The sequence below is a fragment of the Epinephelus lanceolatus genome, chromosome 10 (genome assembly GCF_041903045.1).
Source record: "Epinephelus lanceolatus isolate andai-2023 chromosome 10, ASM4190304v1, whole genome shotgun sequence".
In the NCBI taxonomy this organism is placed as follows: Eukaryota; Metazoa; Chordata; class Actinopteri; order Perciformes; family Serranidae; genus Epinephelus; species Epinephelus lanceolatus.
Window position 1 is genome coordinate 43,036,133 of NC_135743.1, and position 17,558 is coordinate 43,053,690.

The 17,558-nt window shown below is 41.0% G+C and overlaps 1 protein-coding gene and 1 pseudogene across 1 annotated transcript; one reads left to right on the forward strand and one right to left on the reverse strand.

Annotated features, from left to right (window-relative positions):
- Positions 1 to 723: 723 nt before the first annotated feature.
- LOC117265506 (voltage-gated potassium channel regulatory subunit KCNG4-like) lies at positions 724 to 14,097 on the reverse strand. The gene is made up of 2 exons (XM_033640027.2): positions 13,369 to 14,097; positions 724 to 1,578 (listed from the first exon to the last, which is right to left on the reverse strand). The coding sequence occupies exons 1-2, from the start codon at positions 14,095 to 14,097 to the stop codon at positions 724 to 726; spliced, it is 1,584 nt and encodes a 527-aa protein (XP_033495918.2).
- LOC144464394 (uncharacterized) lies at positions 6,690 to 7,517 on the forward strand (annotated as a pseudogene).
- Positions 14,098 to 17,558: the final 3,461 nt, after the last annotated feature.

Genomic DNA, 17,558 nt, shown 5'->3' on the forward strand with positions numbered 1-17,558 from the left:
CTGTGTCTCTCAATCTCTCACTGTCTCAATTTTTCTGTCTGCCTCTGTTTCTCCTTATGTATGTTTTTGTCATATGGATTACTGTAAATTTATTATGTTGATCTGTTTTGTACACACAACATCTAATGCACGTCTGTCTGTCCTGGAAGAGGGATCCCTCCTCAGTTGCTCTTCCTGCGGTTTCTACCTTTTTTTTTACCCATTAAAGGGTTTTTTTGGGGAGTTTTTCCTTATCCGCTGTGAGGGTCCATGGACAGAGGGATGTCGTATGCTGTAAAGCCCTCTGAGGCAAATTGTGATTTGTGATATTGGGCTTTATAAATACAATTGTATTATATATGAGAGACGATATATAATACATTATATTTGCTATTTCAGATTAGTTGGGCATAAATGAAATTTCCAGGAGAAAGGGCAATATAAGTGTGACAGCACTGCTGAACCAAAATAAATAGTATAGTAACTTCCTTTTCCAGCACCATTCAGTGACAACATTAACAAGATTAATTTTACAAGCAAAATCATCAGTATCCATGACATCTCATGCTGCTATGGTAGTCTCTACTCCTTTGGGTAGACTTTCTACAGTTTTTGGAGTATAGCTGCAAGAATTTGCTCCCCTACAGCCACAAGAGTGTTAGTGAGGTTGGCCACAGATTTTGGGCAGGGGTGTCAGCTTACTTTTAGCTACAGTGTTTAGTGTATTTCTATGGACTTAGTCAGTCACTGAAGAGAGTTGCTCCGAGCCAACACTGTAATGTCTGACATGAAAAGGTAATAAGGATCATCCAGACCAGGTAAAAAATCATTTTCTGGCCAGTTATCAGGCCAAGTTTCTCTTTCTTTTATGCTTTCCTCAGCTTCAGTGGCGAGCTCAGCCCCTCTCTCCTCCTTCCACAACCTCTTGTGCTCCTCCTTGAGCTCGGTGTAGGTGTGGAGGAATGTGTGGAAGATGGATGTGGAAGGGAAAGATAGTATGAGGATTCCTGATAAGATGCTGATCAGCGCTGCCAGTTGGCCAGGGATGCTGCGGGGCACCATGTCACCATACCCCACTGTGGTCACCGAGATGATGGACCACCAGTATGATGCTGGGATGCTGCTGAAGCTGAACTGCGGGGACCTGGCAGCATTTGGCGCCAGCTCACTCTCAGCCAGATGTACAAGTGGTGAGAAGAGCGTCACAGCGAAACACACAAAGAGAAGCAGCAATCCAAAGTCTGTCATACTCCGCTGAATGGTAAGCCCCAAGGTCTGCAGACCCAGAGAGTGGCGGGCCAGCCTCATCACATACATGATACGCAATGCCCTCATCACACGCAGGATAAGACCCAGTTTATCCAGGTTGCTCCTCCCTGCACTGGTCACAATATCCGGAACAGACTCATCCCTGAGATCCACCAACAGGGAGACATAGTAGGGAAAGATGGCAGCAGCATCAATTACATTCAGAGGGCCACGGGCAAACTCCAGCTTGCTCTTCGCGTGGAAGAATCGCACTAGAAACTCTAAGGAGAACCAAGCAACACAAACAGACTCCAGCATAAACAAGCTGTGGCACTTTTGGGAGCATCTACCCTGTTGAGACAACAAAAGACAAAGAAACTGAGTGAGTTTTACAGGCCTATAAATGAAGCAAAGTTTCAGTCACAAGATTTACTTAGATTGCTAAAGTAGTCTGCTAGTGGTTTTCCATGTTTCAGCCCCATAACTGTCTTTTAAGGTCATTTTAGTAAGGTATGAAACTCGACTGGTTGTGACTTATTTGAGGGAATACATTACATAAACAATCTGTAACCTTTGTTGATTTTTATGTTAACATCATCAAGGTAATGTTGGTGTGGTGATGAATTTGCAAGCAGAAGCTTTTTTTTTTACTCAGAATGTTTGCTAGTTTGACATCTTACATTTGAGAAACCAACTCTCAGGTTTTAGATGCAACAGATTCACTGATTGTACACTTAAAGATCAGTTCTCAGTTACTAGTTGTAATGATGTCATCTATATTTGATATGTTGATAACATTGCTTGCATTCTTCAGGGCACTCTTTATTGCAGCACGATTGACAGTGAAGACGGATTTATACTTCAGCTCTATGCAAAACCTTCACCATAGCTTATGCACATGACCTATGTTGTTGTGAGTATTTATACTTGTGTGGTGGTGTGTCTATGTCAAAACACACAGTAAACACGACTTAACTATTTCAATTCCAAGTATACAAATCAGCTTCAATATAACTCAAAGGATTCACAAACAAAACATTTATCTTTTATTGGACACATTTTCCCCACAAATGCAACATGCTAACGCTATTAGAGCAAGCCTATGGCATTTTACATTATATAAATTAGCCTAGCAGCTAGTAGAGATTTCCTCTTCTCATGTGAAGCAAGGGACAACAGCAACATTAACAAAGGTAAGGTTACAAATTTCTGCTCCATTACTGCTCACAAGTCTCACTGACAAAACAATTGTCTTTTACTAAACATGACTTCAAAACAAATACAGCACTAACATTATTAGCACAAACCTATGGCATTTTACATTGTATAAATTATCCTAGCAACTAGTAATTAGCAATTAGTAACACATCATATTAGTCTGTTACTGCTAAAAGTAATGTATTACCACAACACATTAATTTAAGTACTTTTGTTTCCTCCTCCAACACTGCTGGAGGAATATATCTATAAGTTTCCTCCAGTGCTGCAAGGTGGGCCAACTACTGATATATCCATAAGTTTCCTCCAGTGCTGCAAGTTGGGCCAACTACTGCCAACAACTAAGACTTAACTGCCATTTTACAAAAACCTTTTGCCACCAAGTTTTTTTTACCCGAGTGGGTCACATTTTTTGGCAGTGGAGCAAGCTCGATGGGTAATAGAGAGTAAAATGCTAGTGAAATGAATAAATTGCAGTTAATCTCATAATATTCTGAGGTTAAGACCCCCCATTTCTTTATATGGCTCCACACATACACCATTGCTTAAAAAAATATAAAGTTGTGATGTACATGTACTATAGGATTACAGTTTTAGTATTATTATTAGTATGGTAGAGTAACAATTGTAATTCTTTACATTTTCACAAACTGGCTTATGGAATGTAACAAGGAGGGAGTCCATGCTTGAGATTTACTTAAAACAAGGGTAATTTATAGCAACTAAGGTTAGCAAACAATATGGTGCATAGATCTGCAACACTGGTAATAAAGATAATGCATGGGTGCTGTAGATGTGCTGAATACCTGGATACTTGTAGAGGTTTAATGAGAACTCGAGATACTTGCTTATGGCTTACTCTGTCCACAGTCATTTGTTAGCAAGGAGTTACGTCCACAAAAGCAGAGTTCGTTGTTAGCCCAGCAACACAGATCACAAAAGTTCACTCCGGAAACGTTGTAATAAAATAAAAATAAAGATCGCCGTTTTATTACTCAGTCTCAAAGTGTACATCCACTGACATGAAAAATGAGCTGGCTAAAAGCACTTGTTGTAACTAATATTGCTAATCACTGAAGGAAAAAGGTCAGAAAACCGTTCGCTTCCACCGCTCTCAAGCTTAGACTGTGTATATATATATATGTATATGTATGTATGTATGTATGTATATGTGTATATATATATATATATATATACACATATACATACATACATACATACATACATACATACATACATACATACATAATTTGTCATTATCTATATGCGGTACATTTACTACATACTACATTCCTATCTACATTCTGTTTACATTGTGTTTATTCATTTGATATACTGTCAAGTGTATATTACTTTATTTATATTTGTATTGTTTATATGTTAGCCCTACATATTAAAATTTTATAAATACAATTACAATTAAGATTTTAGAGTGGAAAACAAGGAAAGGAGAACCATGCAAAAGTTTGGGCACTTAAAGACATTTGAGCTCTCAGACAACTTTTACCAGCGTCTCAGACCTTAATAAGCTTGTTAGGCTTCTGGCTTGTTCACAGTCATTGTTAGGACAGGCCAGGTGATTCAAATTTCAAAGCTTTATAAATGCTCTGACTCCTAAAACCGTGTCCTAGCAATCAGCAGCCATGGGCTCCTCTAAACAGCTGCCTAGCATTCTAAAAATTAAAATAACTGATGCCCACAAAGCAGGAGAAGGCTGTAAGAAGATAGCAAAGTGTTTTCAGGTAGCTGTTTTCTCAGTTCATGATGTAATGACTTAACAGGAACTGTGGAGGTCAAGTTGGGGTCTGAAAAACCAAAAAACCTTACAAGAGAGCTGCTTGTAGGATTGCTACAAAGGCAAGTCAAAACCCCCGACTGACTACAAAAGACCTGCAGGTAGATTTAGCAGACTCTGGAGTGGTAGTGCACTGTTCTTCTGTGCAACAACACCTGTACAAATATGACCTTCATAGAAGAGTCATTAGAAGAAAACTTTTCCTGTGTCCTCACCACAAAATTCAGCGTCAGAAGTTGCACACAGAAGGCACATCTAAACAAGTCTTGTGGCATGATGAATTTAAAATAGAACTTTCTGCAGTAAGCAAAAGAATGTTTGGAGAAAAAAGGGTGCAGAATTTTATAAAAAGAACACCTGTCCAACTGTTAAACATGGGGTTGGATTGATCATGCTTTGGGCTTGTGTTGCAGCCAGTGGCAGGGGGATCATTTCAAAAGTAAAGGAAAGAATGGATTCAGTTAAATTCCAGCAAATTCTGGAAGCAAACATCACACCATTGGCTACTACAACAGGACAACGATCCTAAACACTCCTCAAAATCCACAATAGACCACCTGAAGAGGAGCAAACTGAAGGTTTTGCCATTGCCCTCACAGTTCATTCATTCATTTTCCCACCACTTATCCTGTTGGGGTTTGCGCGGGTGCCGGAGCCTATCCCAGTTGACAGTGGGCAAGAGGTGGAGTACACCCTGGACAGGTTGTCCGACTATCACAGGGCTAACACATAGGGCTCTAGTTTCACAGACCGGGCACAGCGGGGGCGCAGCGCACCTGCGCTTCGCCAACTGGGTGTGGCCAGGCGGATTTTGTAAGTTTGGCACACCGTGCGCCCTACTCCTCTATCCCACCTCCGTCCCTCCTACTGGCGCAAGTCGGAAAGAGGGAGGAGAGAAGGCGTGGAGTGGCTTTTACACACATCACACCAATCAAATGAGCCCCTCTCCTCGCCCTTAAATGCGCCGCGCGAAGGTGTAATGAGAGTTTACTCAATTCGCTATTGCAGAAGAGAGCAGCAGCGTCAGACAGCCAAACTCTTCCCAGGACGAAACTGATGTTTTGGTCCATGGGCTGATGATGCAAAGGTAGCCTGGGAGGAGGTCACCACAATTGTAAATCAATGTTGCGTTTCTCTCGTGCGTGCGTGTGCTCTCTTTCTCTCTCGCAGTCTCACTCTGTTTCTTTTCTTTTGACTTTTCTAAGATGACAGATGCTGAATATATACTCCCTATCTGATGCTGTGGCTGTTTGTGGTTGGCTGAGAGGGATGTGAACTCATAGTTTGCAGGCTGTGTTAATCAAATCAGGGTCAGTTTCCATTACATGTGCCAAACGGTGCCAGTCCCCTTTGATCTGACATCAGATGTGACGGGACAGTCGATATAGAGATACATTTATGTGCTGATTGCAGATAGTTGCATTGAATAGTGGTTTTGTGGCTATTTATTGCATCGTTAATGTGCCTGATATTCTGGAAACCTGCCTGTGAGGTTTTGGTGATGTGTGCGCACTGTCCGCCAGTCAGCCAAACTTCGGCTTACACCGGCTGCACTCTGCCTGCGCTGACAGTAGACCTGGTTTCAGCTGGCGAGCTTTTAGCGCACCTTCGGCAAAGCCTTTTGGCACGAAACTGTCACTGCGCCAAGCTGGATCTGTCGACACCTCCCCCTGCTGCGCCGCCACACCCATCTCAGCGCACCTCGGTCTGCCAAACTACCAAACTGAGCGGGCCTCGGGTTGCGCTGCTCGAAACTAGCTCTGCGTGGGGTTCGCCACCCTGTGCTACCTGCGCTGCGCCGGGAAACTAGAGCCCATAGAGTCAGACTACCATTCAGGTTCACATTCACACCTACAGGCAATTTAGAGTCACCAGTTAACTTAACATGCATGTCTTTGGATTGTGGGAGGAAGGTGCAGTACCAGGAAACCCACGCAGAAACAGAGAGAACATGCAAACTCTGCACAGAAAGGCTCCTCCACGATGGGTTCTATCCCCCCCACCCTGGGTTCTCACCAAGGCCCCTCTTGTTGGGGGGGCGCTACTAAGTACTGACCATGCAGTGTGCCCACACTTTTGCTTCAAGCCCTTTTCCTTTTTTGTTATTTTGTAACTGTATAAGATTTTAATTAAAAGTTATCTCTCTTAAAATATTGAGGAAATGTGTCATCTTTAACGTCACCCCTTTTTAAAATCAATTCATCTGCATGCAGATTTGTGGTGCTCTTCCCAGCTAATTTTCTGATTTTCCTTATTTCAGCTGCTAAATATCTACTATGCGTTTAAACCCACGCTAGTTCCGTTTAAGCACTCATAGCTCTCTTCCTCTTTCAGTGACTTTCTAGCTAATTCCAACTGTTGTTTACACGTTGTTAGCCTTGTTATCTACATTAGCTTATCACTCGGGATGGCTTCTCTTTCTCCTGCTCTCTCTTGCTTGGTGGGCCAGATGTTTAGCTATTCCTCTGCCTCTTTTAGCAATAGTGGTTCATGTAATAAATGAAGTTTATTTGCTGCGTTGGAGGTGAGGCTTAGTAAATTGGAAATGCAGCTCTGCACCATGGAAAATCACTTGGTAGCTGCGGTATTTAGCCAGCCCTCTGTAGCCTGTGTGGAGCTACATAGCGTAGCTTCTGCTAGCTGTCCTCCGGCAACTCCTGTGCAGCTGGGAGGCTGGGTAACTGTTTGAGAGAAGCATAGTACTAAGCCGAAGCCCACGGTTCACCACCAGCCTGTTCACGTTTCTGACCATTTTTCCCCACTCAGTGACACACCTGCTGAGGAGAAAACTCTGATCATTGGCAGCTCTATTCTGAGAAATGTGAAGTTAGCAACACCAGCGGCCATAGTCAAATGTATCCCTGGGGCCAGAGCAGGCGACACTGAGTCAAATTTAAAACTGCTGGGTAGGGCTAAACGTAGATTTAGTAAGACTCTCATTCCTGTTGGTGGTAATGACACCCAGTTACACCAATCGGAGGTCACAAAAATGAACGTTGCATCGGTGTGTGCACATGCAAAAACTATGTCGGACTCCATACTTTTCTCTGGACCCCTTCCAAATCTGACCAGTGATGACATGTTTAGCCGCATGTCATCATTTAATCGCTGGCTGTCCAGGTGGTGTCCAGAAAATGATGTGGGCTTCGTAAATAATTGGCCAACTTTCTGGAGAAATCCTGGTCTGATTAGAAGAGATGGCATTCATCCCACTTTGGATGGAGCTGCTCTCATCTCTAGGAACCTGTCCAAATTTATTAGTAATTCAAAACCCTGACAACCCAGAGTTGAGACCGCTTAAACGCTTCTCTGAGCTTCTAGTGCAGTTACCCACCCATAGTGTTATACAAACAGTGTCTGTTTCGAGTTGTACATAAGAACCTAATAAAAATTAAAACCTCTTCTGTGACAGAAAGACAAAACAGGAGAATTAAATGCGGACTGTTAAATATCAGGTCTCTATCATCTAAAGCAGTGTTAGTGAACGAATTAATATCAGATAATCATATTGATTTACTCAGCCTCACTGAAACCTGGCTGTGTCAAGATGAATACGTTAGTCTAAATGAATCCACCCCTCCCAGTCATAATAATACCCACATTCCTCGAGGCAGCGGCCGAGGAGGGGGAGTTGCAGCCATTTTTAACTCTAGTCTATTAATCAGCCCTAAACCTAAACTAGATTAGAATTCCTCTGGGAGCCTTGTCCTTAGTCTTTTATATCTGACCTGGAAAACTTCGCAGCCACTTTTATTTGTTATAGTGTACCATGCTCCTGGCCCGTATTCTGAATTTGTTTCTGAATTCTCAGAGTTTTTATCCAGTTTAGTTCTTAAATCAGATAAAGTTATTATTTTAGGTGATTTTAATATTCATGTTGACGATAATAATGACTGCCTCACTACTGTGTTTCTCAAATTGCTAGACTCCAGCTAGGCTTCAGTCAGGGTGTACATAAACCCACTCACTGTTTTAACCACACCCTCGATCTAGTTCTGATGTATGGAATTGAAATTGAAAACTTACTAGTCTTTCCACAGAATCCTTCTCTATCAGACCATTACTTACTAATGGTCTACTACTACTACTAACTTTTGATTTCTTATAACTTGATAACTTGGCAAAAGCTACTATACTAGGTGATTATCTGATAGTGCTGTAGCAAAATTTAAGGAAATTATGCCATTGGCATTAAATTTAATACCAGGTCCCACTGTAACTGAGGTTTCCTGTACCGACTTTAAACTCTCCCAAATTTATTATCTTGTCGATAGGCTCGCTGCAAACAACACTTGACTCTGTAGCACCTCTTAAAAAGAAGTTAATGAAAAAAAGGAAGTTAGCTCTGTGGTACACATTAAAACAAATATTGCGAAAATTTGAAAGGAATTGGGATATAACCAAGCTGGAAGAATCTTGTTTAGTTTGGGAAGAAAGTCTCAAAACATATAAGAGGGCCCTCCGCAATGCCAGAGCAAACTATTACTCAGCATTAATAGAAGAAAACAAGAACAACCCCAGGTTTCTTTTCAGCACTGTAGCCAGGCTGACTGAGAGTCACAGCTCTATTGAGCCTTGTATTCCTTTAGCCCTCAGGAGTAATGATTTTATGAGCTTTTTTAATGACAAAATTCTAACTATTAGAGGCAAAATTCATGACTTTGTGCCATCAAACACTTGCAAAACAGCTGATTTAAATTAGTTCAATCAACTCTGAGTAGGCACACCTTGATTAAGCGCGTGCACAACAAAATTAGAAGCCATCATCAATGGAGCCCAGATACCTCGATTCACCATAGCAACCGGAGAGAAAAAGCAATCAACTTATTTTACACCTGTGGAATTGGAGGTGCTCATGAATGCCAACAGTGAATATGAGCATATATATTTCATTAAAAAAAAGTAACATCGCTAAAGCTGCCAAGGAGAGAGAGGCAGCATGGGAGAAAATTGCTGCCCGAGTCAACGCCTAAGTTTGAATGCACTAGTCCATTAATTTAACATTTAACCACACTTAATTAAAATCATAGCATACAGGTGAAAAAGTGGTGGAGTGGTTTTGAATAAAATCTGATTTTCATGTAGGTGCAATATCACAGGGGAAAAGCACACTTGGAAGCTGCTTTAAATGAAATATAAAAACATCATTCAAACAGGTAAGGCATATTTTACTTGGTCATGATTGTACCTTTCTTTAGTTTTATTCATATTTGATTTATTAAAGAAAGTAGCTTAAATAACCTGTCATTCAGTGGCTATTTCATCATGTAGCTACTGTAGGTCACTAGTAATTTAAACCTCCCAGAAAAATACTGCTTCAACTTTTATGTCCTCTTGCCTAATATCCTGCTTAGTAACATTTGAGTTCTACTCAGGCAACAGAAAGAAGGCAGAAGCTCGCAAAAAGGTGAAGGGCTGCCACCACCACCTCTGACAGAGGCTGAGGAGCTGCCCCTGAACCAAAATTCTGGACGACCAGTGGCTGAAAGCATCCCTGGGTGAAGCTCATCCGAGACACTCACTCCCCTAGACAAGAGTGCCTATGTAAGTGTGTGTGTGTGTGTGTACAGTATAATATGTGAGTGTATATATGTTTGTGTATGTGTATACACATATATGTATGTATGTGTATATATATATATATATATATATACATACATAGATAAAAAGCTAGTTAATGTGGAAGGACTTCCTATTAACATAGTCCCCCTCATTTTCTGCTGGAGCAGTGGTGGGCATTTGGGTGCCATCTATGCACCCTAAGACATTGGAAAGCCCTGCAAAATAATAGCTAATTACTGATCTCAGTCTGAGGTTGCAGCAGAATGTCTCTAACATAATATTAAATATAATATAGAATAGAGAATATAATTTTAGAATATTGCCATTGACTTCAACTGATTTCTACATCAGTTACCAGCAATCCTGTGGAACTCCTATTTTATGTTCCTAAGAGATTTGTACCCAGGGAACACCACCATTATGGGCAGCAGGTGTTTGAGAGCTAGTGCCACCTTTCTGACAGCTCTACATACCGTGGCCTCTCTGATGTGTTCTTCATCACCAATATCATATAAAAAGCTACCGTTCACAAAAAAACATGATGTGCGCTCTCATCAGAGCAAATGTTGTGCACGCGATGCACAACATTTGCTCTGATGAGAGCGTACATCTGGTGTGTCAGATTTGATATGTGTGGCTGGAGAATGTTGTTGAGGTAAATGATTGAGTCTAATGAAAAACAGTACAGTTCAAACAGATAATCACTGGGGAATGACAGCACATCTAAATGGGGTCTGAAGATCCTCTCCTGGTGTAAAGCAATGCAAATTAATTCTGCCTCGATATCGATCTTATTTCCTACATACAGAAAACCCATGTCTGTCTGCCAGCTTGCTTCAGGCTTGGCAGTAGGGAGGAGACAGGGTGAACTCAGCGTTTCTTATAAAAAACCTGCCAGGTTAGGTTCACAGAGTCAGTTGCCATGGTGATTGACTCAGAGTTTGACTTACCTCTCTTTCTGGAACTGAAAACCCAGAGTTTTCACTTTCTGGAATACCCCCCTGATATTTAGGGCCTGTTTATATGGTTCTGTATATTTCTGAAAATGGGTATTTATCTTTATGTTTGCACCTATCATTTACACGTAACTGGCATTTTCAAAAACGGCTTCCAAAGTGAAAGTTTTTAAAAAATATCCATTTCTATGGAGACGTGTAAACAGGATAGACCGAGATTTTGGAAAACGATGACGTTGCAACCCAGTTTGTGCATGCCCATTTGGCGCCTGGGAACCACAACAACGATGGCGGATATATGCCTGTTTGTTTACGTTTTGTTAGCACTTTTGGGACTACTTACGAGCTTACAAATGAACTTAGCACTGCTGCATCAACATCACTGCTACATCAGCGCACAAAGACGTCTGCTGTTCCCAATATTAGTAAGTGTATAGCAGCTAACTATGCTACATAAGGTCCAAATGTAGTTTATCATTGTTTTTGTCACTAGCGCCAAACGAAAACAAATCACTGTGCATGCGCAGACCGTTCTTTTATGGTGTTTGACATATGGCGTATCGCCACCTACTGGCTTGACATGTTAATTGCAGCAAAAAGCTGCCAGAATTTTTTTTATACGGGATAAATAAAAATCTGTTTTTATTTGTATCGGTATCCGTGTAAACAAGGCCTTACTTAGATTGCTTCTCTCCAATTAACCTTCAACAACTGACATCAATAATTTCTTCATCTAAATCATCAGTGTGTCTACTTTAAGAAGTCTTACCTTTAGTTAACACTTCTATATTAGACATGACCAATATGTCTTTATTAAAAGGCTATGTACCACAGTCTTTTAAGGTAGCTGTAATTAAACCTCTCCTAAAAAAGCCCACCCTGGATCCAGAGGTGTTAGCCAACTATAGACCAATATCTAATCTTCCCTTTATGTCAAAGATCCTTGAGAAAGTAGTCACAGACCAGCTGTGTGATTTTCTCCATGATAATAATTTATTTGAGGAATTTCAGTCAGGATTTAGAGTGCATCATAGCACTGAGACAGCACTAGTTAAAATTAAAAATGATCTTCTGATTGCTTCAGACAAAGGACTTGTCTCTGTACTTGTTTTATTAGATCTTAGTGCGGCATTTGGCACAATTGACCATCAAATTCTACTGCAGAGACTGGAATATTTAATTGGCCTAAAAGGTTCTGTCACAGTCTGCTCCTCTCCCTCACCTAATTTTCCATTCACCTGCACCCTAGTCTGGGGCCGTTAGTGGCTGTTTTGGTAAGGAACCAGAACCAGGGCAAGTGAGACAGGATCCGGAATTCAATGGATGCGCCTTTCCGTCAAAATAAAAGCACCAAGCTAATAAAAATGCGGTGAAACTTTTTAATTTAAAGAATATAATTTACAAGAAAAGCCCCAAGCCAATAAGTTAATCGATCTTCTTACACCCCTCATCACCCCAAATCGATGGTGCGCCAGAATTTAAAGTTTTACTTTCATGAACACTTTTACTTTGGTGAATTTGGTGAATTCCGGATCCGCTCTCTAGACCGGAACCAGAATCCAGACAAAATTCAGAGGCCGTTTACATGTACACAGTGATTTTGATAAACAGAGACATCTTCCTTCGTTTGTGCCCTTCGTTTACACGCAAATGGAAATTTCTCCTCTGAAAACGAGTCTTTCTAAAAACTCCGGCCAGAGTGGAGATTTTGGAAAACTCCGGTTGCGCGTTTGCATGTAAACTGAGATAAATGGAGATAAACGGAGTTATAGGCAGCCCACGTCACAGTATGCGCCGGAACTTGCGCCTGTGTAAAAAGTGTGACCTATGTTACTATGGTGACAATGGATACATGGAAGGCTTGAGCTTCTCGTTACACTGCCACCTACAGGTTTGGCATGCTCTTGTGTATATATACACGGGTAAGTGTAAACGAAGATCTTTTTGAAAACGGAGACCGTGAAATGTCCGTTTATGAAAATAGCCGGCAACGTGTAAACGGCGTCTCAGAGTGAATAGAAACCAGGCTTGGTGACGCGAGTCTGAGTTCATTGCCAACAGCTGCTTTTCTAACAGTTGTGCACATGATAAGAGTAAAGACCTTGAACTTGAACTAGAAAAAAAAATGCGATAGCCTACGAACGAGCATGTAGACACAAGAAAAAGCATGCAAGTGATTTACACTAGGCTACTAGTGATAGTGACACTGAGCTGTAATAATCCAAAGGGCATTTTAGTATGTCAGATGGCCAAATAACATAATAATTTTGAAATAACTTCCAGGTAGAGTTTGGAAACCTATAGGTTAATACAACCATTTATAGTGAAAGCTCATAGATCATAGGTCTGATCATAAATATGTAATTGAAAGACTTTTTATTCATTTTAACAGTAGGTTCATACAGACAGTAAAGTGATCCCATTTGAAATTTTAAAGAAGGAAATTAAGTTTAATATTATTTCTTTATTTTTGGGGCTCATCATTTTATTAACAAGACTGACTAAGTAATCATAACGTGATAGAATAGGCTCAGAATAGTTTGGGTAGTGCTCTATATTTGGACTTAAAGCTACAATACAGTACACAGCATTACTTTGATTCATACATACCATGGCTTCTTCTTGTTGTTGGTCTGACATGGTGCTGATACACAAGCTGATCACAGTGACCACTACCATCACGACAGACAGAAAAGCAAACACTTTCCCTGCTAAACCTGAATGAGGGTTCTCCACTGCCTCTCCAATCATGCGGAACAGGCTGCCCTCTACCACAGGAGCCCTCAGTGCCCTCCTTCTCTGCCGCCACTCGTCCTCCTTGCGCTGGTGCTCGGCCACCTCCTCCACAGAGCAGATCACCCGGTGGCGGCAGCAGGGCTCCATATGTCTAACATCAATGCCCCAATACAGCAGCTCACCATGCAGGGCAACATTGCAGACATCCTGCAGCAAACGTAACTTCCCTTTTGCCAGGAAGTTCAGTATGGCCCGAAAGGCTAAAGGGTCACGGTCAAAGAAGAATTCATGTCGCAGCTCGTCATAGTCATCACAAAACTCTGCTACCTCCCTAAGAGAAGTGCAGAAGCGCAGGTGACTCAGACGGCTCTGGGGGAAATCCTCCAGGGTGGTCCAGGGGAAGGCGTACCGGATGCCCCCCACATTGATAAGGGCCTGCTGGGAGGGATCGAGGTACTGGCTCGATGCTGGCCCACAGAGCAGCTGAGCACGCTGAAAGTACAAGCCTTTGACCGTGGCAGTTTTTGTGTCTGTGAAGACGTGGCTATAACTGTCTTCACTACTGAAGGAGTGGTCATCAAAGCCAGCACTGATAATGGCCATGGTGGTAGGTTGGTATTTGACAGAAGGGCTGCACCGTAGTCAAAGCATGGAGATTTGAAGAAAAATCTGAAATTATGAAATATATTGGTAATTCATATAAGGTTCTGGGTGAGTATCTTACGGTATTTATCTTTTCTTGTATTTATTTATTATGATCATTCAATAAGCTTTATGGAGCATTTCATCATCTTACAATCCCAGCAACCCCATCTCCAGCAGCAGTAGGTTTTAACAAATAAACTCTAATAATCCCACTATACACCACTTGTCTAGTACTAAACAGCAGACTGAAAAAGTTAGTGACTAGCTGGAGAGTATAGTGGAGCATTTAGCACATAAGGAGCTACCAGGAGAGTGAATATTGGACCCACATTCATCAGGTGGCCAGAAATAAGAGTCTATAATTCTAATGTTGCTCTGCATCTATTAAAATGTTAACATGTTAGCTTTTTCCACTGCCCCTAGGTAGCCTTAATTTTATGTTGATGTTTTCTTCTATTTCATTGTTATGGTTTCAGAGGGGTTTTAGCTGGTTACTTAAAGTTTTAGTGAATTCTTTTCAGCTCAACAGCTGACAAAAATAGCAGTCAATTAGGACACTTTAACGATACTTAGACTGAAAGCCAAAATGAACAATTCATCTGACTATATAATGCACATGTATATTGTGTATATATGTGCAAAGTGTAAAGTAAGAAAGTAAGTCACTTTTGTTTTACTAGGAGGCTTAAGGCTAGTATTTTAAGTCAACATTGAGTATCATTCATGAAAAAAAAAAGGTTGACTTGTGTGCTGTACTCTTAAAGGCTCTGTAACTCACCTTAAATTGGTGTTAGGATATACAACTCCTTTCAGAAAAGATGTGCAGAAGAGTCCAAATACTCCCGTTGTTTCTGATTCATTTACAGAATTTATCTACACAAAATGTGATGTGCAGTAACAGCAATCAAATGCATCATCATACTGCAGAATTCTGACGGAATGACGAACAAACTCTGAGCTAGAGTGAACAAAACTCTACCATCTGTCCATTCATCCTTTCCTCTCTTCCTGTCCTAACTCCACTGTTTGGGTGACTAATGGATGACCCTGGTCATTCTGAACATAACCAGGACACTTTGTTGTCCAGTTTTGTCTAAAACATCATCCATTAACTTTGTCACACTCATGGCTTTTAGCTTTAATGCATCAAAAGCCTGACAGACAATGACAGGAAACAGAGGGGGAAGGATTAATGAAATGGATATCAAGAGGATAAAGAGTCAAAGACAAATACACAAATGTAATGCATCATGAGTAGCCTACATATAAATATAATATACTGTAGTCAAGTTGAGTTGTACTTGTAAATGAATCTGATAACATTTTAAGTTATTAGTAAAATATTTGTAAAATAAATAATAATAATAATAATTTGCAAATTATTGTGTACATCAGTTGTATTAAGTCCTTTCTTCAGGAAAAGAGAGCCTTGATCCAGGATGAGGTCTGGAGCCTTGCACAGGTGGGAAATGAGGAAGGTACCCCCGTGTAGGTTGTGTGGCGCAAAAAGAACCAAAGTGCACATTCTATCAGGGTGCAAAACAGCTCTGACCCAGGAGGGATACAGATGGCGCCATAACAAGGTATTGGCAACATCTGAGCAACACCCAGCCAAAACAAAGACACTGTAACATCAGCTTTGTGAAAGAGGTAAGAAGCCTGATGTCCAGGGTGAAGCAAAACAAAATCTGCTGCAGTCCACCCAGGGATTGGAAATGAAGGCTTATCCTGGAACAAAACTACAGATCCCAGAGTAAATATCTACAACTCTGAAACCAGACATCTCATGTGGTCTTAGGAGGGAAAGAAAGTAATCCTGGCAGAACTAATAGTCCCCTGGGAGGAGGACTGTGAGGAAGTGGCTGAGAGGGAAAAAAGCCAAGCACCAACAGTTGGTCTGGGATTGCAGGGACAAAGGATGGACAACATGACCGTTCTCAGTGGAAGTAGAATGCTGAGGATTCCCAGCTCAATGCGTGTGGAATCTGATGACAAAAGTTAGAGAAAGGGGACAAAAGAGGAAAACTGCAGTTTGAATGTTGGGAGAAGCAGAAGAAAGAGCCCCCTGTGTGCTCTGGCATAAGAGGGAGGACACTTGATGGAAGCCTGGGGGAGAGGAGCAGTGACCTGGCCACCACTGCCGGCCAACCAACTGGAGACTGTTGTGATTATGGGTCGAAACAATTGATGAAGGTTGGGTACCACATGATGATCTCTCATCCTGGCATGTTCACTGGATATGGATGTATTAAGGCATCTCTGATGCAATATGCACCACATACTATTGAGACTAGCCCTTTCTATTTAACCATTTTTGTCCTATAGCAGATTCTCATAAGTTTCTCTGATGGGAAAGAAGATTGAATAAAGTATAACATATCAGCATATTCCCACTGGCATCCTTTATTTTCCCATGTTTCTCAAAAAGCACCGAGCACTAAAACAGAGAAAATATGTGACATTTGCACTCTTGTTTTACTGCATGTCAGTAACTTAACACATATTGTCCATATCATGTGAAGGGGCCATGAGATGATAGATATCTAAGACTATGCCTTAAACTTTGTCTTGATAGTGTGTAAGGCCATGTTTCAGGTCCAGTCACTGATTTATTGTTATTGCATGATTCCAGCACCTAAGCAGATTCCCCCCTCTCATAACTCATAACATTTTCAGGAACTGAAATTAACCTCAGTAGCATACAAACTGGAATGGAAAGGGGAAAGACAAAGAAAAGACTAACCATATATTTCCATCTCAGCAATGTCAAATGCCTGTAGATCATAAAGTTAGAAGCAGAGTTAAAGTATAGGTTCACATTTTTGTATGGTATGTCTCAACGCAATCCATACATTAAAGCACTGTTGGTCACTTCAGTTATTCCTTCTCTTCATACTGGCCAAAAAAAAGGTCCACTGATTTAGCCTACATGAATAGTTTGTAGTAAAATACAATATTAACATAAGTTAGGCAGGTCGCACATTTTTTTTAAAATTTTTTTCCAGGGATGGCAATGTAGATCTGTTGGTCGGTCCACCACTTTGGTCCAGGCTGAAATATCTCGACAACTACTGGATGGATTTCCATTTAATGTGGTACAGACATCTGCTGTCTCCAGTGGATGGATCCTAATACATTTGGCAAATCCCTGACTTGCTCTCTAGCAACACTAATAAGTTTTCCATTACCCCGTGAAATGTCTCAGTTGCTATTGTATGGATTGCCAGTAAATTTGGTACAGCCATTTATTATAACCAGAGGATGGATCCTCATAACTTATGTGATCCCTTCAATTTTCATCTAGCGCCATCATCAGGTGGAAACTCTATTTGACTAATATATTGGCTTATGACCAAATACCTGCAAACCAACAACAGTGCTGATGAATAAATGTTAGCATGCTAACACGCCAAATTAAG

Coding starts and splice junctions, on each gene's coding strand:
- LOC117265506 (XM_033640027.2), bottom strand. CDS start 14,097: ATGGCCATTATCAGTGCTGGCTTTGATGACCACTCCTTCAGTAGTGAA. Junction 1,579..13,368: donor AACAACAAGAAGAAGCCATG/GTATGTATGAAT, acceptor TTGTCTCAACAG/GGTAGATGCTCCCAAAAGTG.